The sequence below is a fragment of the Anomaloglossus baeobatrachus genome, chromosome 11, assembly GCF_048569485.1.
Source record: "Anomaloglossus baeobatrachus isolate aAnoBae1 chromosome 11, aAnoBae1.hap1, whole genome shotgun sequence".
Lineage (NCBI taxonomy): Eukaryota > Metazoa > Chordata > Amphibia > Anura > Aromobatidae > Anomaloglossus > Anomaloglossus baeobatrachus.
The window spans coordinates 25,835,875-25,861,359 of NC_134363.1; the positions used below are offsets into that span (position 1 = coordinate 25,835,875).

The window sequence follows — 25,485 nt, forward strand, 5'->3', positions numbered from 1 at the left end:
TCAGTTGGCGCTCGCGGGTCAGTCCTGCAAACCCTGAGTTCAGTCCAGGCTGCACTGCGGAGCTCAGATGAGAGCTCCAGAGTTCAGTGCATGTAACTGTGCCCAGGCCTGGTATTACCGGTGGTTTCCTCTGGTAGCCAGTCCGATTCTGGGCAAAGCAATCACTGTGAGGTAAGACCACATCTTTGCTCACTGATTGAAGTGATTGGAGTGATCACACATCATTGTATGATTGCTCCAATTAGTGCTGGGGCTTGTGACGCCCCATTTGCCAGGCTTCAGCCTATGGTCAGTGCTGATATTGCACCGAACATAGCTGGACGTCAATGTTTGCTGAAAACATAGAAATCACTGTGATTGGCTGTTCAGAATTTATCAGCCAATCCCAGTAATCATAAATGCGGGGAAACCCTCTTGTGGCATGACGTGCTGGTGTCCTGTGGTCAGAAACAGCGTTCACTTTTGTGTGACCACTGTCGTAATAGTCACGGTGGTGCACGAAAGCCATAAAGTACCCCATACGTCATTGGTCGGGAAGCCCTTTCCAAACATGACGTACACAGTACGTCATATGTCGGGAAGGGGTTAAAGGGTTCCTGACCTTTAACTGGTCTATTACTGCAGCCCAACAGCCTGTATAGAAGCACCATGTGCCCCCAAATATCACAAAAAATCCTTGTACAAGTCTCTTGCCCCGTATTTTTTTTAGAACATCACATGGTAAAATGAAAGGCATCTTTCAAAACTAAATCTCATCCTGTAAGAAACCATCCCTCATTCCTCTGCGTTGATGAGAAAATAAAATGTTATGGCTCTTGGAATGAGAGTAGAAAGAAAACATAGTGAAAAAAAATTAAAAAGGTCAAATAGCCAAGCGGTTAAGAGGTTTCACACAGAGGACATAACAGGAATATATATTACACATCAACAGTGCGAGAATTTCCTGTATCTTCTCTGCTCAGGTCATTAGGATTTTCACCTAAGGCTCTCTCTAGTATAGAGGGGACAGATCTGAAGAAACCTTGTCGGAAATCCTGTCCCATAAATACATAAATGATTGGATTCATGCAACTGTTAAGACAAGCCAGGCTGGTAATGCAAGTATTAACAATATAGTCTGTTAAGTCATCATCATAATACTGGGGTATCAGTGGGGAGATGTAATATGGAAACCAGCAGATGAAGAAACACGATATAACAGCGGTGATGATCCTGGAGGATCTCTGAGATCTCTGGAATCTCTTACTTTTTCTAATCTTGTAGAAAATTGTGAAATAAGAGGTGACGATGATGAGAAAAGGGATCACACACATTATAAGGAATCTAAGCAGCTGCATGATGTGATATAACTCTGAGTTATAACGAAATGTGTAATAAGTAAATAGACACCATTCACCTAGATCAGGTATACGGTATCTATACACGTAATACAGTACACCTGCTACAATGAGGCTCAGCCCCCAGATGATCGCTGCAGAGATTCTCACCACATTACAGGTTTTATGAACTTTGGCCCAAAATGGCCACATGACGGACACCCAGCGATCAATACTCATGGCCGTCAGGAGGAGAACACTGGTGGTCATGTTTATGTTAAACAGGAACACGTTCACTATGCAATATGCAAAATCTAAGGGGTGTGTAAAAAATAAAGCCCAGTCAGCAATTCTCAGAGGCAGAGACGCACAGCACAGGAAGTCCGCGATGGCCAGGTGGAGGAACCACACGGCATTGATTGTGTTCTTCATCCTGAATCCGGCAATCCAGATGACTAATCCATTACCGATAATCCCGAGAGCAAAAACAATGCTGTATAATGTAATTGCCATCTTCTTTACAAAATCAAAAGTCGTATTGTATTTTTCAACAGGTGACCTGAGAAGACAGGATAGGGTAGACATAAGTAAATATAATTCATAGCTTCATAAACTTCTATATGTGGGTACATGGAGGACGGGGCAGACATAAAAGTGGAATCACAATGTGGTGCTAGTGTAGCACCCCTGAGACCATCAGGGTGCTACAAGGTTCTGCATCCCTACCAGGATGAAGGGCCTATCCCCTTAGGGACCCAGAACCCCAGTTCCGGTGTGACGCCCTGGCAAAACCAGGAGTCACAAAGACTAGGCCCCTGCATAACATCTTCCCTCACAGGGTTACACACAGCCGACCTGAAACTCTAGCCACCCCCCTCAGTGAAAGACAGGCACACCAGTGGGCTGGACCAGGCAGATAAGAAACGCCCACCTAGGGGTCTAGACAGCCCGGGGCGGGAAAACAGTCAGTTCAGTTTTAGTTTTAGCTTTCACAGTGAAAGGCTGAAGGTCAAGTTGAGAGGAGTGGAAGCTGGGGCTAGGTGTAGCTCCAGCAGGAGGAGAAGCTCAAATTGACAGGCGCCGGGATTGGAGCCCTGGTGCCTTGACTAGCTGGCAGACGGTGATCTCCATGAGCAGGTGACAGGAAGATGGCAGCCGGAGATCCGAGGTGGACCGGGGCAGGGTTGGAGCCCGCCGGTATCGACACCGGAGAACTGACCCAGAAACTGTGCTCCGAGGGGGCCGCAAGCATGCCAACGCTCCGATACCCGTGCCAGACCCCAGCCCGACCGGAACCCAGAAGAAGTCCCGTCCAGTCCAGAGCCATGCTGCAGCCACAATGACATCACCCCCGGTCCCGAAGAAGGCAGCGCACTCAACAATGACAGCCCCGGCAGTCCGCCCGGCCGCAACAGAGGCGACGCCTGACCAGAAGTCGGCAGAGGCTGAGACGCCGACCGCTCCCCAGTTCCCAGTCCTGGCTGAGGTGCAACTAGGATGCACCTGCAGGGCAGCAGAGAGGGACACAACACAGCGGAGCCCTCCATTGCCAGTGATTCCGGTCATAGCCGGCACAGAGGGTGTCCAGCTGGGCTCGGCCCCCACGGAGGTAGAAGCAGAGTGCAAGGCCAGCGCCCCGTACTGGGAGCAGCAGCGGCGCCAGCTGAAAAAGGAGATCGCGGCCCGGGAGAAGATAAAAGCAGAGGTGTTTTCCCAGACCTGCACCAAGAAGGACCACCTCCGGGACGCCACCTTCCGGGTGCAGGGCCCAACATACCAAGGGCAAGGCCGGCATTTAGATGCCCAGCGAGGATGGGGCTTCATCTACGAGCTGGGCCTGGAGGCCGAAATTTTTGTTTCCCGAAGGGATATGGCCCCTGCACTTGCCCGTTGGACACCCACACCGAGACCTGGAATTTGGAGATGTGGTCTCGTACACCTGGCACTGCACAGAGAGGGGGTGGTTCACCCTTGATGTGAAGAATATGGGTGCCCAGCTGCATACCCACCCCTCTCCACCAAAATTCACTTGCCAAAAATAAGTTGAGGTAGCGGAATCCCGGCTACCTCAGAGTGAGTCCCCGTTGGGACTGTTTCCTTTTTGAAGTTCCTGTAACGTTTTAACATGGACCATGGCAGTGAACTGGCAGGCCAACACAAAAACTGTTGGGCCTTGTAATTAGCCCCTGACCAACCTTCTCACCCTGCCGCAGTCTCTGGAGAGGCTGGTTGGAAGAAGGGCCTGCGGTAGAGTCGGCCAAGACCCAGTCACCACCAAAACCGGTGACTACCCTCCTGGCCAGGGGTCCCCTGGACGTAGGGCCCTTGAGATAGACTGCTGGGTAAAGAACTTTTTACCCGGCCCTAAAGGGCAACACCCGGACCTGTCCTGGACTTGAGTAAAGCGGTGCGCACCAGTGCTTAGTGGTGGCACCAGGGGGCAGGTTGCTTTGGGTGGGGGTGAGGTGAGAAGGACCTGGTCCGTCCTGTCCCGGTTTATATGCAACGTTTAAGAAAAGTGCCTCCCCCTGGTACGTCTGAGCGAGCGGGCCCCTGCCACCGCTATCCCTTGCACCAAACCACCGGGTCCCGGGGCAACCATCTCTACTTACAGAGGGGTTAACATCCAGCTGCCATCACATCTCCCCCGGGTATCCCACAACAGCAGCTATAGTGTCCCACTTTACCACACACCATGGGTGGCGTCACGAACCGAGTATGGCCTAGCCCGTACAACCACCCCTTTTTCCCTATTTCATTTGGCATGTCCACGTGACCCCCGGGTCCGGAGAATCCCTAAAGCCAAGCCAAACCCAGGTAATCACAGTTTTTCCCAACAATCCCCCATACAATGGTACCCAGCTAGGGTGGGACCAATGGATGGCCGCCTAGAGGTGAAGCTAGTCCAGTCCACTAGTTGACGAGGTGGGAGGGGCAGACTGTGGAGAGTAGTCAGTTCAGAGTTGACAGTGGAGATGTAAAGGTGTGACTGAGCGACATCCTGACTTGGGTTAACAGTGACCTGGTACCCAGGAGAGGTGGTTGCCGGTGGAGTATGGTTGAGTACTCCCGGAACTACGCACCAACGGGGTACAGGATCCTAGGACAGGAAAGAGCTTCAAGCCAACCTGTTAACACCTGCACAGCAAAGTGGACCATCATGGACCTCGCTGACCCTAAAGAATCCAAAAATTCAGTAGCAAAGAGAGAGCTGGGGATGGGACCAGAGACTCCAACCCCACAGGGTTCACGCTATCGTCAGGTGGACAGAAGTGGACAAACCACAGAATGGGGACCCACAGTGTTTTATACGACGGGGACCCTCTTACCAGAGACAAGTGCAGGGGAAGAAAGTACCAGAGAACAAGATTGGCACTGGGATGAAGGGGATCTGGAGGAGTTATGAAAAACATAACTATACAATAGGATAAAGAGTTGCACACAAGTCACAATGTACAAACTGCTATGGGAATACTAGACTGAAAAATACAATGAACTATCTGAAAAAGTGAAAAACATGAAAATGGAATATGCTTTATCCTATTGTATAGTTATCTCTTTGAGTCTTGCACCATGTTCACACCATTGGTGTTCCAGATGTACATTCTTTAGCTAGTATGCATTTTCTGTCTGAGAACCCTTAACCACCCACAGCCATTTGTTTCACTTCACATATATAGCTTGGTCCTTTGCTTCCTATACAGAGCAAGTTTTTATCTGCCGGTGAGGTTACATATAGGTTAGGGACCCCAAAAATACGGATTACCTTGGCGTTGGTTTTGGGGCTCTTTTGCATTGATCAATACAAAGGCTAAATATCTCTTATATTCCTATTATTTATAGCAGTTATGCAGATTCCATTTTCATGTTTTTCACTTTTTCAGATAATTAATTGTATTTTTCAGTCTAGTATTCCCATAGCAGTTTTGCTTTTCATCATTCCCATATACATTGTGACACATGACGCTAAAAGACACACAACAGAAGATGTAAATAGTGCTGAACCCGCACATGCGCACCAGCCATACAGACCCACGACAGCCATGTTGACCGATGGCATAAGGAAAGATTATATTAGCCACTATGCAGATCAAGCGCACATTACAGCCGCCATTGGAATACAAAAAACTTCCTAAATCACACAGTCACACACCATGTGACCCATCGGTTCACATAATTTGTCACAGGGTCACATGAGGCTAAGGTCCCTTTCACACATCTGTTTTTGCCATCAGTCACAATTCATTGAAATGTGAAAAAAATGGATCCGGTGCTGGATCCGCTCTTTACTCATTGACTTGTATTAGCGACGGATTGAAACGGATGGCCTCACGTTACATCCATTGTAAGACGGATCTGTTGAAAAATGTGATGGAGATGACGTCCATAGTAACATTTTTTGTGTGCATCGAAAAAATGGACCACGACGGATCTGTCGCCATCCATCGTTTGTTGTAATGGAAGCCTATGGGGAAAGGATCCATCTTCATCCATCGTTTGTTGTAATGGAAGCCTATGGGCGAAGGACCCGTCGTAATCCGTCAAATGATAGATCCGTCATCGGATTCCATTTTTTATAACCGATCGTTCCCAAAAGTGTTGTAAAATCATTGCTGGTCAGGAAAAAATAGTACGACGGATCAGTTTTTTTACAGGATCCGTCGCATCAATCACAAAACGGATTGTGACTGATGCAAAAAAACTAATGTGTGAAAGAGGCCTAATAAACGCACAACGGAAGACCTAAATGGTGCTGAACCCAAGCATGTGCACCAGGTTCAAGGCAGCCATGTCAACTAATGGCAAATATGCCTACATAATGAAGATCATTATTTAGCTATAACCGGCTATTAATATGTAAGTTTATAAAGTGTAAAAAACATAATAATATATCATAATTATGCTAAGACACAACTCATAAGACCCCCAAAATAAAACTAAACAACGGTGTAAACACTAATTATACCAAAAATGTATGTTAAAAGTGAACTCATGCTTGTTATAAACAACACATGTTCTCATACTGTATATACTGATGAAATCCAAAATGTATAATAAAATTGTAATCAAGGTGACTCATGCGTATATAAAAATAAATACAGTGCCTTGCGAAAGTATTGGGCTCCCTTGAATTTTTCAACTTTTCCCCACATTTCAGGCTTCAAACATAAAGATAGAAATGTTAATGTTCTGGTGAAGAATCAACAACAAGTGACACAATTGTGAAGTTGAATGAATTTTATTGCTTATTTTAAACCTTTTTTTAAAATAATGAGAAACTGAAAATTGGTGCGTGCAATATTATTCATCCCCTTTAAGTTAATACTTTGTAGCTTCACCTTTTGCTGCGATTACAGCTGCAAGTCACTTGGGGTATATTTTACAATTCATTATTACTAATTTCCACCGCGTCTCTTACCACCAGTATCTTATATGCTCATGTTAATTACTGGTTCTATGGTTATTATGATTTACTTGTAAATCCTTTTAGCATATATTTTGTGATGTCTCATCTAGTTATCCTGAATGTAATTTTCTTTTGGGAAACCCGGATTGTTTATAATCACACACACTGCTAATAGATAATAACATATTATGCTTTGTGATGTGGGGCCTCCAATCCTGAGTGAGTTGCTGTACATTCGCGCTGCCGTGGTGACAAGCTGCGGACCGGCCTGTCGCGTCTACAGGGTCATGTGACTATGAGTCATCACTCTGTCACGTGCCTCTGACGCGGCCGCCGTTCTCCGTCCTGTTTATCCATGATCGCGTGAACGTCACCATGCTCCTCACTCACAATTGGTTGCTTTACTGGTTATAAACCACGTGCTCTCTGATGCTGTTACCGCCCCCTGACGAAGGTTTTTCGAAACGGCCGTCAGGCTGGTTCCTGCGTTTATTCTGCCACCCAGCTTATCAGGTAATTGTCCTGTCCTGTCCTAATCAGCTAACCGGCTGGTTGTCAGATGCCTTGGGGTGGTGTCACACACAGCGACAACGACAACAACGTCGCTGCTACGTCATCATTTTCTGTGACGTTGCAGCGACGTCCCGTCGCTGTCGCTGTGTGTGAAATCCAGCAACGAGCTGGCCCCTGCTGTGAGGTTGCTGTTCGTTGCTGAATGTCCAGCTTCATTTTTTGGTCGTCGCTCTTCCTCTGTGACGCACACATCGCTTTGTGTGACAGTGAGAGAGCGACGAAATGAAGCGAGCAGGGAGCAGGAGCCAGCATCTGGCAGCTGCGGTAAGCTGTAACCAAGGTAAATATCGGGTAACCAAGAAAAGACCTTTCCCTGGTTACCCGATATTTACCTTCGTTACCAGCGTCCGCCGCTCTCACACTGCCTGTGCTGCCGGCTGCTGCTCCCTGCACATGTAGCTGCACTACACATCGGGTAACTAACCCGATGTGTACTGTAGCTAGGAGTGCAGGGAGCCAGCGCTAAGCAGTGTGCGCGGCTCCCTGCTCTGTGCACATGTAGCTGCAGTACACATCGGGTAATTAACCCGATGTGTACTGTAGCTAGGAGTGCAGGGAGCCAGCGCTAAGCGGTGTGCGCGGCTCCCTGCTCTCTGCACATGTAGCTGCAGTACACATCGGTTAAATAACCTGATGTATACTGTAGCTAGGAGTGCAGGGAGCCAGCGCTAAGCAGTGTGCGCGGCTCCCTGCTCTGTGCACATGTAGCTGCAGTACACATCGGGTAATTAACCCAATGTGTACTATAGCTAGGAGTGCAGGGAGCCAGCGCTAAGCAGAGTGCGCGGCTCCCTGCTCTGTGCACATGTAGCTGCAGTACACATCGGGTAATTAACCCGATGTGTACTGTAGCTAGGAGTGCAGGGAGCCAGCGCTAAGCAGTGTGCGCGGCTCCCTGCTCTCTGCACATGTAGCTGCAGTACACATCGGGTAAATAACCTGATGTATACTGTAGCTAGGAGTGCAGGGAGCCAGCGCTAAGCAGTGTGCGCGGCTCCCTGCTCTGTGCACATGTAGCTGCAGTACACATCGGGTAATTAACCCAATGTGTACTATAGCTAGGAGTGCAGGGAGCCAGCGCTAAGCAGTGTGCGCGGCTCCCTGCTCTCTGCACATGTAGCTGCAGTACACATCGGGTAATTAACCCGATGTGTACTGTAGCTAGGAGTGCAGGGAGCCAGCGCTAAGCGGTGTGCGCGGCTCCCTGCTCTCTGCACATGTAGCTGCAGTACACATCGGGTAATTAACCTGATGTGTACTGTAGCTAGGAGTGCAGGGAGCCAGCGCTAAGCAGTGTACTTACAAGGTCGCTGTTGCGTCACAGAACATAGTGACGTAACAGCAAAGTCGTTGTCGCTGTCGCTATTTGTGAACCCAGCTTTATGTTGGTGTTCTTTGTAAATAGCTCTCATTATATGAATGCACTAGGCTAATTTTGATAATGGGGTAATCTTATTAACTGTATCTGACAGCCACCCTGTGCTGCACTGGGAACATTGTGCCTAATTACAGTTAGGTCCAGAAATATTTGGACAGTGACACAATTTTCGCGAGTTGGGCTCTGCATGCCACCACATTGGATTTGAAATGAAACCTCTACAACAGAATTCAAGTGCAGATTGTAACGTTTAATTTGAAGGTTTGAACAAAAATATCTGATAGAAATTGTAGGAATTGTCACATTTCTTTACAAACACTCCACATTTTAGGAGGTCAAAAGTAATTGGACAAATAAGCCAAACCCAAACAAAATATTTTTATTTTCAATATTTTGTTGCGAATCCTTTGGAGGCAATCACTGCCTTAAGTCTGGAACCCATGGACATCACCAAACGCTGGGTTTCCTCCTTCTTAATGCTTTGCCAGGCCTTTACAGCCACAGCCTTCAGGTCTTGCTTGTTTGTGGGTCTTTCCGTCTTAAGTCTGGATTTGAGCAAGTGAAATGCATGCTCAATTGGGTTAAGATCTGGTGATTGACTTGGCCATTGCAGAATGTTCCACTTTTTTGCACTCATGAACTCCTGGGTAGCTTTGGCTGTATGCTTGGTGTCATTGTCCATCTGTACTATGAAGCGCCGTCCGATCAACTTTGCGGCATTTGGCTGAATCTGGGCTGAAAGTATATCACGGTACACTTCAGAATTCATCCGGCTACTCTTGTCTGCTGTTATGTCATCAATAAACACAAGTGACCCAGTGCCATTGAAAGCCATGCATGCCCATGCCATCACGTTGCCTCCACCATGTTTTACAGAGGATGTGGTGTGCCTTGGATCATGTGCCGTTCCCTTTCTTCTCCAAACTTTTTTCTTCCCATCATTCTGGTACAGGTTGATCTTTGTCTCATCTGTCCATAGAATACGTTTCCAGAACTGAGCCGGCTTCATGAGATGTTTTTCAGCAAATGTAACTCTGGCCTGTCTATTTTTGGAATTGATGAATGGTTTGCATCTAGATGTGAACCCTTTGTATTTACTTTCATGGAGTCTTCTCTTTACTGTTGACTTAGAGACAGATACACCTACTTCACTGAGAGTGTTCTGGACTTCAGTTGATGTTGTGAACGGGTTCTTCTTCACCAAAGAAAGTATGCGGCGATCATCCACCACTGTTGTCATCCGTGGACGCCCAGGCCTTTTTGAGTTCCCAAGCTCACCAGTCAATTCCTTTTTTCTCAGAATGTACCCGACTGTTGATTTTGCTACTCCAAGCATGTCTGCTATCTCTCTGATGGATTTTTTCTTTTTTTTCAGCCTCAGGATGTTCTGCTTCACGTCAATTGAGAGTTCCTTAGACCGCATGTTGTCTGGTCACAGCAACAGCTTCCAAATGCAAAACCACACACCTGTAATCAACCCCAGACCTTTTAACTAATTCATTGATTACAGGTTAATGAGGGAGACGCCTTCAGAGTTAATTGCAGCCCTAAAGGCTGCTTTACACGGTACGACCGATTGTGCAATTTCACAATCGATCGTACCCGCCCCCGTCCTTTTTGCGTCACGGGCAAATCGCTGCCCGTGTCGCACAAAGTCAGTAACCCGCGTCACACATACTTACCTCTCGTGCGACCTCGCTGTGGGCGGCGAACGTCCACTTCCTGGAGTGGGAGGGACATTCGGCGTCACAGCGACGTCACACGGCCGCCGGCCAATGGAAGCGGAGGGGCGGAGATGAGCAGGACGTAAACATCCCGCCCACCTCCTTCCTTCACATAGCCGGCGGCAGCCGCGTGACGCAGGTGAGCTGCTGTTCATCGTTCCCGGGGTGTCACACGGAGCGGCGTGTGCTACCCCGGAAACGATGAACAACTAAATTAAACGATATTATGGAACCTAGCGAGCAGTACACGACTCACGATTTGTGAGCGATACTGCGTCGCTAGGAGGTGTCACACAGGCCGGCATCGCCAGCGATGCCGGATGTGCGTCACAAAAAACGTGACCCCGACGATCTATCACACGATAGATTGTCTGGTGTAAAGCAGCCTTTAGAGTCCCTTGTCCAATTTCTTTTGGTCCCTTGAAAAAGAGGAGGCTATGCATTACAGAGCTATGATTCCTAAACCCTTTCTCCGATTTGGATGTGAAAACTCTCATATTGCAGCTGGGAGTGTGCACTTTCAGCCCATATTATATATATAATTGTATTTCTGAACATGTTTTTGTAAACAGCTAAAATAACAAAACTTGTCACTGTCCAAATATTTCTGGCCCTGACTGTATATGATCAACGGCATGGGCTTTTATTTACACTTGCCGTAATCTTATCAAACGTTGGGTGTTCTTAGCCCATTGGCTAAATGGATACTGATTCTTGTGTCCCCAGTACACAGGGCAATTGTTGCACATACAGTAAATATAAAAAGAGATACATATAATGCCCAGCTATTATTAAAATTACTGCTGGGGTTTGTGTAGGCTATATATGGTGTTTGTATAAATAATAAATTGAGGCCAATATAGTCGATTTTTGTCTGGACAATTGCCCTGTGGGACTGGATTACACAGCCTTATATGTGCTGATGTGACATATAATAAGCCTATGCCATTTATAATATAGCTGTTTGATCTTTGGCAGATATTCAGCAGGTACTGCGTGATTGTATGCTTAATTTTGTCGTTTATTGACTTTTATTGTTGTGCCTCCATCTCTGGTTCCTTAAAGATCTATATATGTACAAATTTTTGTAATAAATGCCTTGTAATAGGAATTGGGACTGTGTTCGCCTCTGTTTCTTGCTCTTTTCTTGTCTGTGATATAGCGAATGTCCAACATAATTAGTATAATCCATGTTTTATTGTGACCAAATATGTAAGAATATGAAGTTTTCACTGCAATTACTTCTGTCCGTGACCCTGTATAACTTATTCATTACTAAACCCCTTTTGCTGATTTTTATATATTTTTTTAATGTATATTAATAAAAAATGTTTTTATATTCTCTGACTTTGTTCATTGGCTGTTTACATATGGCTGAGTTTGGGTAATACTGTATAATGACTTGTATATAAGGCAAATTTAACAAGAGAGAAAAATTGTCTTCTCCAGCCCCTAGGCTATGTTCACACGTAGCATTTTTGCTGTGTTTTGCACTTTAATTGCTTCCAATGGTGAAAAAATGCTACAAAACGCTGAAAGAATTTAGATGCTTCTTCTTTAAAAAATGCAGCATTATTCCATTTCAGACAGGAAAAAAAGGAATTATGTGTATGAGATTTCACATTTTTTTCTGATTCGTAAGGAGTTGGACCCTAAGACTGGTGAAGCCTCTGTCTTGACAATAACTGAATGCAGTGAGGAAGTTTATGTCCGGCTCTGATCACATCTGTGTTATAATACAGGTGTAGTAAGGTGTCGGAACGACACATACGCAACACCAGAGCTCACCAGTGCCAACTATAAAGTACTCACACCGTTATGACAGACATGGCCTTCCTTTCTCTCAGGGTGTGGTACTACTTCTTGACCTGTCCCCCTCTGCTATCTTGGATCTTGTCCTCAAGCTGCGGGGTCTGTGTCTCCTTCCCTATATTCCATTCACTTTTGTCTGATTCTGGGCCCCAGTGGCTCTTTAGCTGGGCAACTTTCCAAGCCCGCCAGGGTGAGCCGTAGGCTCTAGATCTCTCATGGTTACGTCAGGGTTCCCTGACCTGCCCTAGCACTGAGTCCATGTCTTCTAACACTTGAACTCTATTCTAAACTGGCTTCTCTTGAGACCTCCAAACCATCCTCTTTACCGCATTTGTCACTTCCTCTTTAACCCTAAAGGCCCCGTCACATGCTACGATATATCTAACGATATGTCGGCGGGGTTACGGAGTTTGTGACGCACATCCGGAATCGTTAGAGATATTGTACCGTGTGACACCTCCGAACGACTGTTAAGGAGCAAAAATACTCACCTTATCATTGCTCGACACGTCGTTCATTTTCATAATGTCATTCCTCCTTCTGTGCGCCGGTTGTTTATCATTCCTGAGGCAGCACACATCGCTACATGTGACACTCCGGGAACAACGAACACAGCTTACCTGTGTCCCGCCGGCAATGCGGAAGGAAGGAGGTGGGCAGAATGTTATGTCCCGCGCATCTCCGCCCCTCCGCTTCTATTGAGTGGCCGCTGTGTGACGTCGCTGTGACGCCCAACGTCCCTCCCCCTTCAGGAAGAGGATGTTCGCCGCCCATAGCCACGTCGTTAGGGAGGTAAGTATGTGTGACAGGGGGTTAACGACTTTGTGTGCCATGGGCAACTAATTGCCCGTGACGCACAAACGATGGGGGCGGGTGCGATCGCTCTTGCGATCGAACGATATATTGGCGCATGTGACGCTGCCTTTACTCTTTCATCCTGCCGCTATCTCAGCCCAACCACCAGGTCGGGTTATTGCTAACAGTCCCGCTCTACTGTGTACCGGAACCTGCAACCAGCTAGCAGCACAACATATTAACATACGCATCAATAGTTAATATAACACGCAGGATGCATGACATAACTGGTTAAAGGACACCTTCTACACAAGAGCCACAATACACAACTGAATCCTCTGCTCTACAGACACCACTGACGCCTGATGGACGACACTGACGTGTGGAGGAGTTTGATGGGTTATCCAGAGTTTCCATCATTGTGGTAGGAATAATGGCGCTGCAGGTAGAGCTGATTTATCCCTATGAATATTGATGTAATCGGGGCGGAGGCTCGGATATAGATGAGAATGGAGTCTGCACTGATATCTCAGAGAAATGAAGAAATATAAACTTACCGGTCATTGTTGTACAGAGTTGAATTAGATGTGGTCACATTATCATCATCATAATAATAATCATAATCATAATAATCATCACCAGATGCCATTCTGACGATTTACCTAGAAAACAAATAAATAATAATAATAATAATAACAATAATAAAAAAATTAATAATTATACAGCAGACTATTTTATCATCCTGTCTGTGTATTAGAAGTCATGTTGATTAATTAAAAGACCACGGGTGCATTTTTTTTTATTTTACTGTCCCCTCTGTCAGTAATCAGTAATGTGTGTAGAGCCTGTATTACATTACTCACCAGTCTCCATCTTTTGCTGTTCTAAGTCTCATAAACTAAGACTGAAAAAGTGCCCTCCGCTCCACACAGAAGACGCTGAGTGATCCGGCAGGACAGAACTGCGGTCACATGATGGTGGAGTAGACTGGAGCAGCGCTGGAAACGGCAGAGGATGACGACTGGTAAGTATTGTAATACCCTCTACACATATTACTGATTGGTAACAGAGGGGGAAATTCTAATTCTCACAGACTAAAGGGTGCTTTACAAGCTGCGACATTGCTAGCATTTGCTAGCAATGTCGAGCGCGATAGCTTCTGCCCCCGTCGTATGTACGACAATGATGACATGATTTGACAACATGATTGCTGCCATAGCGAACATTATCGCTATGGCAGCGTCACACGCACATACTTTGTCAGTGACGTCGCTGTGACCGCCGAACAATCCCTCCCTCAAGGGGGAGATGCGTTTGGCGTCATAGCGACGTCACTGCGGCGTCACTAAGCGGCCAGCCAATAGAAGCGGAGGGGCGGAGATGAGCGGGACATAACATCCCGCCCACCGTCTTCCTTCCGCATTGCCGGTGGATGCAGGTAAGGAGATGTTCATTGTTCCTGCGGTGTCACACATAGCGATGTGTGCTGCTGCAGGAACGAGGAACAACATCCCTACGTATGAGACAACGATTTATGGTCTTTGGATGACCTCTCCAAAACCAACGATTTTAGTCTCTTTTGCGATCGTTTAAGGTCACTCATACGTGTTACACACTGCGATGTCGCTAACGGCTCCGGATGTGCGTCACAAACACCGTGACCCCGACGATAAATCGTTACCGATATCGCAGAGTGTAAAGCCCCCTTAAGAATGAAAAAGTGCCCTCCACTCCACACAGAAGATGCTGAGTGATCCGGCAGGACAGAACTGCGGTCACATGATGGTGGAGTAGACTGGAGCAGCGCTGGAAACGGCAGAGGATGACGACTAGGAAATATTGTAATATACTCTCTTTAATCACATTTGTCTCCACTTTACAATAGTGAGGAATTTATATTTATATAAAGTCGGCTGAAGTAAGATGACCTGCACGCTGTATAGTTCTTGGTGACTGAGAGTATCCAGAAATATTGGCATATTTTATTATGTTTTAAGGCAGTGCAGGGACAATTTGCCACAAATATGTCTCCAAGGAAAGTTGGATCCCACCGCTGATAAAAACATACATTTCTGTTGTGAAGTTTCTTACTTCCAGTGATGAGCGAGAACTAAAATGGTCAGGTGCTCGTCTCGGGGAAGACGCCCGGACACATGTGTGACTCCTAAGTCGCTGCTGAAGACAATGTTGTCAGAGTATTACACCCCTGTAACGACAGACAAGAAAACTTACAAAACCGACCGTAAAATGGATTTTCATGTATAAAATATTAAGAAAGATTCTTTTTTTTGTAAAAACATGCTTTTAAGGCAAATTTAATTAGAGAGGAAAACTACATGCTCCACCTTTTTGGCTATATTCACACTAAGGTTTTGTGCACACGTTGAGTATTTGGTTTCAGAAATTTCTGAACCATCTCTGAATCTCTTGGCTGGAAAACCGCAGTGCAAAAGCACATAGCCCTCAATACATAATAATGTGTCCACCATACTCCTCCATACAGAATTATGGGCCCCACATAGACCTCCATACAAAATAATGGCACCACATAGTCCTCCATACAGAATAATGTGCCTCACATAGACCTCCATACAAAATAATGGCACCACATAGCCCTCCATACAGAATAATGGGCCCCACATAGCCTTCCATACAGAATAATGGGCCCCACATAGCCCTCCATACAGTATAATGAGCCCCACATAACCCTCCATACAGAATAATGGGCTCCATATAGCCCTCCATACAGAATAATGGGCCCCACATAGCCCTCCATACAGTATAATGAGCCCCACATAACCCTCCATACAGAATAATGGGCTCCATATAGCCCTCAATACAGAATAATGGGCCCCACATAGCCCTCCATACAGTATAATGAGCCCCACATAACCCTCCATACAGAATAATGGGCCCCATATAGCCCTCCATACAGAATAATGGACCCCACATAGCCCTCCATACAGAATAATGGGCCCCACATAGCCCTCCATACAGAATAATGGGCCTCCCATAGACCTCCATACAGAAAAATGGCACCACATAGTCCTCCATACAGAATAATGGGCCCCACATAACCCTCCATACGGAATAATTGGCTCCATATAGCCCTCCATACAGAATAATGGGCCCCACATAGTCCTCCATACAGAAAAATTGTCCCCACATAGCCCTCCATACAGAATAATGGGCTCCCACATAGCCCTCCATACAGAATAATGGGCCCACATAGTCCTCCATACAGAATAATGGGCCCCACATAGCCCTCCATACAGTATAATGAGCCCCACATAACCCTCCATACAGAATAATGGGCCCCATATAGCCCTCCATACAGAATAATGGACCCCACATAGCCCTCCATACAGAATAATGGGCCCCACATAGCCCTCCATACAGAATAATGGGCCTCCCATAGACCTCCATACAAAAAAATGGCACCACATAGTCCTCCATACAGAATAATGGGCCCCACATAACCCTCCATACGGAATAATTGGCTCCATATAGCCCTCCATACAGAATAATGGGCCCCACATAGTCCTCCATACAGAAAAATTGTCCCCACATAGCCCTCCATAGAGAATAATGGGCTCCCACATAGCCCTCCATACAGAATAATGGGCCCACATAGTCCTCCATACAGAATAATGGGCTCCACATAGCCCTCCATACAGAAAAATGGGCTCCCACATAGCCCTCCATTAGAGATGAGCGAACCGGTCCCGGTTCGGCTCGAGGCCGGTTCGCCGAACGGGGGTCCCGTTCGAGTTCGGTTCGTCGAACGTTCGACGAACCGAACTCGAACGTATAGGCTAGAATGGGAGGCAATCACAAACACATAAAAATGCATGATAAATGTACACAAACAGTTAATAAACATTGCCATAACACTTACCGGTCCTCGCGATCCCTTCTGCACTCTGTCTCCTGCCGCTATTCCATCCGATGATCGCTGAATCCTCCCGGTGACCGGCACTGCCAGCAGAGAAGCAGGACCTATCGTGACGTCAAAATAGCCATGTGACCAGTCACGTGGCTATTATCTCATTGGCTACAGACTGGTCACATGACTATGACACGTCATGTAGGACCTGCGAGTGCATCTCTCCGGTACACGGTGCACATATGTGTATCGCCGTGTACCGGCGACATGCTCTAGCACACGGTCGACTCCCCGTTCCGTTAGGGACCGGCTGACACAGCCGGTCATTAACGGAGATCACCGTTGCCATAGCAACGCAGTTAGCGGTGACGTCACCGCTAACCGCGGCTCCGGGAGCACCGTTGCTATGGTAACGCGTCTGTCAGCGGTACCGCTAGCAGCCAGCACTGATCACTCACGGAGTGAAGGCTGCACGCTGCTTCCCGATTGTAGTGAGCATTGTAGTTAGGATGGAGGTTCCCCAGCCCCAAGTGATGCCCCTCACTACAATCGTCACTACTACTACACTAGAAAGAAAGAAGACAGAAGAGCAGGATCGTGGAGGGCTGACAGGGGTAATAAAGATGGAGTCTCTAATGTGTCTGTGTATTTATTTCTATTAAAGTATTTTTTCTCTGTGTGGTGTCTTTTTTTAACCCTTTATTGGAGATTCTTAATGGCCGGGTCAAACGTGCCTGACATTAAGAATCTCTGGCTTAATACTGGCTGGTAAAACAAAGCCAGTATTAACTCATGATTACCCAACAAGCCACCCGGCTCCAGGGCTGTTGGAAGAGTTGGATACAGCGCCAGATGATGGCGCTTCTATGAGAGCGCCATTTTCTGGGACGGCTGCGGACTGAAATCCGCAGCAGAGGCGCCCACAAACCTCGGGCTAACCTGTGCTGCGGATTCCAATCCCCAGCTGCCTAGTTGTACCCGGCTGGACACAAAAATAGGGCGAAGCCCACGTCATTTGTTTTTTAATTATTTCATGAAATAAGTGAAATAATTAAAAAAACGGGCTTCCCTATATTTTTGGTTCCCAGCCGGGTACAAATAGGCAACTGGGGGTTGGAGGCAGCCCGTGGCTGCCAGCTGTACCTGGCTAGCATACAAAAATATGGCGAAGCCCACGTCATTTTTTTGGTGGGCAAAAAACTTCTGCATACAGTCCTGGATGGAGTATGCTGAGCCTTGTAGTTCTGCAGCTGCTGTCTGCTCTTCTCCATACAGACAGACAGCAGCTGCAGAACTACAAGGCTCAGCATACTCCATCCAGGACTGTATGCAGAAGTTTTTTGCCCCCTGAAAAAATTATGTGGCTTCGCCATATTTTTGTATGCTAGCCAGGTACAGCAGGCAGGTACGGCTGCCCCCAACCCCCAGTTGCCTATTTGTACCCGGCTGGGAACCAAAAATAAAGGGAAGCCCTTTTTTTATTATTTCATGAATTTCATGAAATAATTAGAAAACAAATGACGTAGGCTTTGCCCCATTTTTGTGTCCAGCCAGGTACAACTAGGCAGCTGGGATTGGAATCCGCACCACCGGTTGGCCTGAGCTTTCTGGGCCCCACTGCTGCGAATTGCAGTCTGCAGCCACCTCAGAAAATGGCATTTTCATAGAAGCGCCATCTTCTGGCGCTGTATCCAACTCTTCCAGCACCTGCCTGCTATACCTGGCTAGCATACAAAAATATGGCGAAGCTCACGTCCTTTTTTTGTAGCTTTTTGGCAAAAAAAAAAAAAAATGCTTCCCTGGATTTTCCATTGCCAGTGAAGGTAACACCAAGCAGTGGGGGTTAGCAGCCAGTAGCTGCTTGGATTACCCTTAGCTAGCAATACAAAAAATGCAGTGGGAGCTAACATATATTTTTTTTAATTATTTATTTAAATAACTAAAAATAAAATGGGCTTCCCTGTATTTTGATTGCTGGACATCACAGTGCTGTAAAAATAAATCTTTAAAAAAATGACGTAGCGCTCCGCGGTATTTTTGATTCTCAGCGCAGATAAAGCAGACAGCTATGGGTTGCCACCCCCATCTGCCTGCCGTTACCTTGGTTGGCAATCAAAATACAGGGAAGCCCATTAATTTTTTTTATTTAAAAAATAGTTAAAAAAAAAAATTACGTTGGGTCCCCCCATTTTTGATAGCCAGCTAGGGTAAAGCAGACGGCTGTAGCCTGAAAACCACAGCTGGCAGCTTTACCGTGGTTGGGGATCCAATGTGGAGGTCCCCTCAGGCTCTTTTTTATAATTATTTTATAAATATTAATAATTACACAATAAAAGTAGGGGACCCCCCAAATTGGATCACCAGCCAAGGTAAAGCGGACAGCTGTGGTCTGGTATTCTCAGGGTGGGAAGGTCCATAGTTATTGGGCCTTCACAGCCTAAAAATAGCAGGCCGCAGGCACCCCAGACGTGGCGCATCCACTAGATGCGCAAATCCTGGCGCTTCACCCCAGCTCATCCCGTGCCCTGGTGCAGTGGCAAACGGGGTAATAAATCGGGTTGATACTAGCTGTAAAGTCACCTGAGATCAAGCCCAGCAGTTTGTGATGTCATGGCGTCTATTAGATACCCAACATCATAAACTGTCAGTACTAACAAAAACAAAAAATCGACAAAAGAAATTTATTTGAAAAAACAGTCCCCAAAACATTTCCTCTTTCACCAATTTATTGTAAGAAAAAAAATAAAGGGGTCCCACGACGACTCTGGACCGTCTAGAATATGGGGGGGAGACACTCAGGGAACGTATCCCCCATTTTCTAGGAGTGCGGACCCTTCATGTGAGGAGTGTGGGTGCAATGAATCTGCACTCACTCTCCCCGGGTCCACAGCAGCAGAGTCCATGTCGTAATGGTTGCTACCAAAGCTGCAATGCCCTGCTCATGAGGTAAGGGCATGCCTAATCAGGTCTGCTCACTGGTATATAGGTGCTCAGAGGTAATAATAGATAAAATTAGTGAGTAACCTCGGCACTCTAAATCTCCCAGACTAAGTCAGTAAGTCACAACGGATAGTAATGCAAAATCACTCTTTATTGGTCCGTATTAAGAAAAAAATTTTTTCATAAGCATATATGTTTTTGTCCAAAACAAGTTACAAATGACGTTTCGGCCTGAGCCTTCGTCAGATTGGACTTATCTGCATGTAATCATGAAAAATGACAATAATCAGTATCACATAAGAGTGAGAGAACAATAACATAAACTCGAACAATGTAGAGGTACAATTGGGATGCAGCAAAAAAATTGCAACACAGCAAGAAATGAAACACATGATACAAATGTCATAATACAGTACAAGGACAATATAGTAATGACAAATATGGGGTCAGAGTAGACTTAGACAGCTCTGGTACGAAAGAGATGTCAATCATAAAGTAACATGTGCAGTAGGTGTAGAGCTACACTATGCATGGCAGAGCTAATGGGTAGACCGACCATAGAAAAAGTAGAGAAAAAGTGGAGAAAAAGTGGAGAATAAGTGGAACATAAGAGGAGAAAAAGTGGAGAAAAAGTGGAGAAAAAAGTGGAGAAAAAGTGGAGAAAAAGTGGAGAAAAAGTGGAGAAAAAGTGGAGATTAAGAGGAGAAAAAGTGGAGAAAAAAGTGGAGAAAAAGTGGAAAAAAAGTGGAGCATAAATGGAGAAAAAGTGGAGAAAAAGTGGAGCATAAGAGGAGAAAAAGTGGAGAAAAAAGTGGAGAAAAAGTGGAGCATAAGAGGAGAAAAAGTGGAGAAAAAGTGGAGCATAAGAGGAGAAAAAGTGGAGAAAAAGTGGAGAAAAAGTGGAGAAAAAGTGGAGCATAAGAGGAGAAAAAGTGGAGATTAAGAGGAGAAAAAGTGGAGAAAAAGTGGAGCATAAGAGGAGAAAAAGTGGAGAAAAAGTGGAGAAAAAGTGGAGAAAAAGTGGAGCATAAGAGGAGAAAAAGTGGAGATTAAGAGGAGAAAAAGTGGAGAAAAAGTGGAGAAAAAGTGGAGCATAAGAGGAGAAAAAGTGGAGAAAAAAGTGGAGAAAAAGTGGAGAAAAAGTGGAGAAAAAGTGGAGATTAAGAGGAGAAAAAGTGGAGCATAAGAGGAGAAAAAGTGGAGAAAAAAGTGGAGAAAAAGTGGAGAAAGTGGAGAAAAAAATGGAGAAAAAGTGGAGAAAAAGTGGAGAAAAAGTGGAGAATAAGAGGAGAAAAAGTGGAGAAAAAGTGGAGAAAAAGTGGAGAATAAGAGGAGAAAAAGTGGAGAATAAGTAGAGAAAAAAATGGAGAAAAAGTGGAGAAAAAGTGGAGAAAAAGTGGAGCATAAGAGGAGAAAAAGTGGAGAAAAAGTGGAGAAAAAGTGGAGAAAAAGTGGAGCATAAGAGGAGAAAAAGTGGAGAAAAAAGTGGAGAAAAAGTGGAGAAAAAGTGGAGCATAAGAGGAGAAAAAGTGGAGAAAAAGTGGAGAAAAAGTGGAGCATAAGAGGAGAAAAAGTGGAGAAAAAGTGGAGAAAAAGTGGAGAAAAAGTGGAGCATAAGAGGAGAAAAAGTGGAGAAAAAGTGGAGAAAAAAGTGGAGAAAAAGTGGAGAAAAAGTGGAGAAAAGTGGAGAAAAAGTGGAGAAAAAGTGGAGATTAAGAGGAGAAAAAGTGGAGAAAAAAGTGGAGAAAACGTGGAGAAAACGTGGAGAAAAAGTGGAGAAAAAGTGGAGAAAAAGTGGAGAAAAAGTGGAGCATAAGAGGAGAAAAAGTGGAGAAAAAAGTGGAGAAAAAGTGGAGAAAAAGTGGAGCATAAGAGGAGAAAAAGTGGAGAAAAAGTGGAGAAAAAGTGGAGCATAAGAGGAGAAAAAGTGGAGAAAAAGTGGAGAAAAAGTGGAGAAAAAGTGGAGCATAAGAGGAGAAAAAGTGGAGAAAAAGTGGAGAAAAAAGTGGAGAAAAAGTGGAGAAAAAGTGGAGAAAAGTGGAGAAAAAGTGGAGAAAAAGTGGAGCATAAGAGGAGAAAAAGTGGAGAAAAAAGTGGAGAAAACGTGGAGAAAAAGTGGAGAAAAAGTGGAGAAAAAGTGGAGAAAAAGTGGAGAATAAGAGGAGAAAAAGTGGAGAATAAGTGGAGAAAAAAATGGAGAAAAAGTGGAGAAAAAGTGGAGAAAAAGTGGAGCATAAGAGGAGAAAAAGTGGAGAAAAAGTGGAGAAAAAGTGGAGAAAAAGTGGAGCATAAGAGGAGAAAAAGTGGAGAAAAAAGTGGAGAAAAAGTGGAGAAAAAGTGGAGCATAAGAGGAGAAAAAGTGGAGAAAAAGTGGAGAAAAAGTGGAGCATAAGAGGAGAAAAAGTGGAGAAAAAGTGGAGAAAAAGTGGAGCATAAGAGGAGAAAAAGTGGAGAAAAAGTGGAGAAAAAAGTGGAGAAAAAGTGGAGAAAAAGTGGAGAAAAAGTGGAGAAAAAGTGGAGATTAAGAGGAGAAAAAGTGGAGAAAAAGTGGAGAAAGAGTGGAGCATAAGAGGAGAAAAAGTGGAGAAAAAAGTGGAGAAAACGTGGAGAAAACGTGGAGAAAAAGTGGAGAAAAAGTGGAGAAAAAGTGGAGAAAAAGTGGAGCATAAGAGGAGAAAAAGTGGAGAAAAAAGTGGAGAAAACGTGGAGAAAAAGTGGAGAAAAAGTGGAGAAAAAGTGGAGCATAAGAGGAGAAAAAGTGGAGATTAAGAGGAGAAAAAGTGGAGAAAAAGTGGAGAAAAAGTGGAGAAAAAGTGGAGATTAAGAGGAGAAAAAGTGGAGCATAAGAGGAGAAAAAGTGGAGAAAAAAGTGGAGAAAAAGTGGAGAAAGTGGAGAAAAAAATGGAGAAAAAGTGGAGAAAAAGTGGAGAAAAAGTGGAGAATAAGAGGAGAAAAAGTGGAGAAAAAGTGGAGAAAAAGTGGAGAATAAGAGGAGAAAAAGTGGAGAATAAGGAGAAAAAAATGGAGAAAAAGTGGAGAAAAAGTGGAGAAAAAGTGGAGCATAAGAGGAGAAAAAGTGGAGATTAAGAGGAGAAAAAGTGGAGAAAAAGTGGAGAAAAAGTGGAGAAAAAGTGGAGAAAAAGTGGAGATTAAGAGGAGAAAAAGTGGAGCATAAGAGGAGAAAAAGTGGAGAAAAAAGTGGAGAAAAAGTGGAGAAAGTGGAGAAAAAAATGGAGAAAAAGTGGAGAAAAAGTGGAGAAAAAGTGGAGAATAAGAGGAGAAAAAGTGGAAAAAAAGTGGAGAAAAAGTGGAGAATAAGAGGAGAAAAAGTGGAGAATAAGTGGAGAAAAAAATGGAGAAAAAGTGGAGAAAAAGTGGAGAAAAAGTGGAGCATAAGAGGAGAAAAAGTGGAGAAAAAGTGGAGAAAAAGTGGAGAAAAAGTGGAGCATAAGAGGAGAAAAAGTGGAGAAAAAAGTGGAGAAAAAGTGGAGAAAAAGTGGAGCATAAGAGGAGAAAAAGTGGAGAAAAAGTGGAGAAAAAGTGGAGCATAAGAGGAGAAAAAGTGGAGAAAAAGTGGAGAAAAAGTGGAGAAAAAGTGGAGCATAAGAGGAGAAAAAGTGGAGAAAAAGTGGAGAAAAAAGTGGAGAAAAAGTGGAGAAAAAGTGGAGAAAAAGTGGAGAAAAAGTGGAGAAAAAGTGGAGATTAAGAGGAGAAAAAGTGGAGAAAAAGTGGAGAAAAAGTGGAGCATAAGAGGAGAAAAAGTGGAGAAAAAAGTGGAGAAAACGTGGAGAAAACGTGGAGAAAAAGTGGAGAAAAAGTGGAGAAAAAGTGGAGAAAAAGTGGAGCATAAGAGGAGAAAAAGTGGAGAAAAAAAGTGGAGAAAACGTGGAGAAAAAGTGGAGAAAAAGTGGAGAAAAAGTGGAGCATAAGAGGAGAAAAAGTGGAGATTAAGAGGAGAAAAAGTGGAGAAAAAGTGGAGAAAAAGTGGAGAAAAAGTGGAGAAAAAGTGGAGCATAAGAGGAGAAAAAGTGGAGAAAAAAGTGGAGAAAAAGTGGAGAAAAAGTGGAGAAAAAGTGGAGATTAAGAGGAGAAAAAGTGGAGCATAGGAGGAGAAAAAGTGGAGAAAAAAGTGGAGAAAAAGTGGAGAAAGTGGAGAAAAAAATGGAGAAAAAGTGGAGAAAAAGTGGAGAAAAAGTGGAGAAAAAGTGGAGAATAAGAGGAGAAAAAGTGGAGAAAAAGTGGAGAAAAAGTGGAGAATAAGAGGAGAAAAAGTGGAGAATAAGTGGAGAAAAAAATGGAGAAAAAGTGGAGAAAAAGTGGAGAGAAAGTGGAGAAAAAAATGGAGAAAAAGTGGAACACCCTTTGGTACCTTTCATGTGGCACTAAGGGGTGCTTAGCTTTGTATTTAGCCAAAAAAATGAAAAAAAAATGACATAGGGTTCCCCCTAGTTTTGTAGCCAGCTAGGGTAAAGCAGACGGCTGCAGCCTGCAGACCACAGCTGGCAACCTCACCTTGGCTGGTAATCCAAAACTGAGGGCACCCCACGCTGTTATTTTAAATTAAATAAATAATTAAAAAAAAAAACACGTAGGGGTCCCCCAAAATTGGATCACCAGCCAAGGTAAAGCAGACAGCTGGGGCCTGATATTCTCAGACTAGGGAGGTCCATGGTTATTGGAATCTCCCCAGCCTAAAAATAGCAGGCCGCAGCCGCCCCAGAAGTGGCGCATCCATTAGATGCGCCAATCCTGGTGCTTCGCCCCAGCTCATCCCGCGCCCTGGTGCGGTGGCAAACGGGGTAATATTTGGGGTTAATACCAGATGTGTAATGTCACCTGGCATCAAGCCCTGGGGTTGGTGAGGTCAGGCGTCTATCAGATACCCGACATCACCAACCCAGTCAGTAATAAAAAAAAAATACACGACAAACACATTTTTATTTGAAAAAACACTCCCCAAAACATTCCCTCTTTAACCAATTTATTAGATTGAAAAACAAATCCAGGTCTGGTGTAATCCAAGGGGTTGCCATGACGATCCACACTGTCCCAGTCAATGAAGAGCAGGATGTTCCCCATTGGCTGGGAGAGCAGTGCAGTGACCTGAGCTAACATCAATGGGTCAGCCCAGGTCACTGCAGGGGGGTGACAAGTGCTGCTGTCAGTGAGGTACATCACCTGCGCTGATCTCCAGCACACTGACAGCCCCTGTCACTGAGGTCAATGACCGGCGCCTTCACATCAAGTTTCGCGAGAGGTCCGTGACGTCACCGCCAGTGTCAGTCTCGGGTCGGAAGCGAGAGGTGATGTGACAAGCGGCGGCCATGGAGGACAGTGACAGCGCTGAGGTCGGGATGGCGGGACTTCATCACCGCAGGTAAGCCGAGCGAGCGAGCGAGCGAGCGGGCGGGCGGGCGGGCGGGGGGGGGGGGGGGGGTGGATGTGTGTGTGTGTGTTTGTGTATGTGTATGTATGTGTACATGCCGCGGGCAGGAGGGGGCGGAGCGAGCTGAGCGGGGAAGTGTGGGCTTCCTGCACGTAACTAAGATAAACATCGGGTTACTAACCAAAGCGCTTTGCTTGGATACCCGATGTTTATCTTGGTTACCAGCTTGTGGCAGGCTGCCAGCGATGGCTCCTGCTCACTGTAGCTG

At 45.3% G+C, this 25,485-nt stretch overlaps 1 protein-coding gene across 1 annotated transcript in view; it reads right to left on the reverse strand.

The window, feature by feature from the left end:
- Nucleotides 1–83: 83 nt before the first annotated feature.
- LOC142256288 (formyl peptide receptor 2-like) overlaps nt 84–25,485 on the reverse strand; it is a 37,383-nt gene continuing 11,981 nt past the window's right edge. Inside the window, exons 2-4 of the mRNA XM_075327904.1 lie at nt 15,097–15,211; nt 13,563–13,667; nt 84–1,875 (exon numbers count right to left, since the gene is read on the reverse strand). Of these exons, the coding sequence (XP_075184019.1) occupies nt 918–1,875; nt 13,563–13,654 (1,050 nt within the window). The 5' untranslated portion in view covers nt 13,655–13,667; nt 15,097–15,211 and the 3' untranslated portion in view covers nt 84–917. The remainder of the gene's footprint in view (nt 1,876–13,562; nt 13,668–15,096; nt 15,212–25,485) is intronic.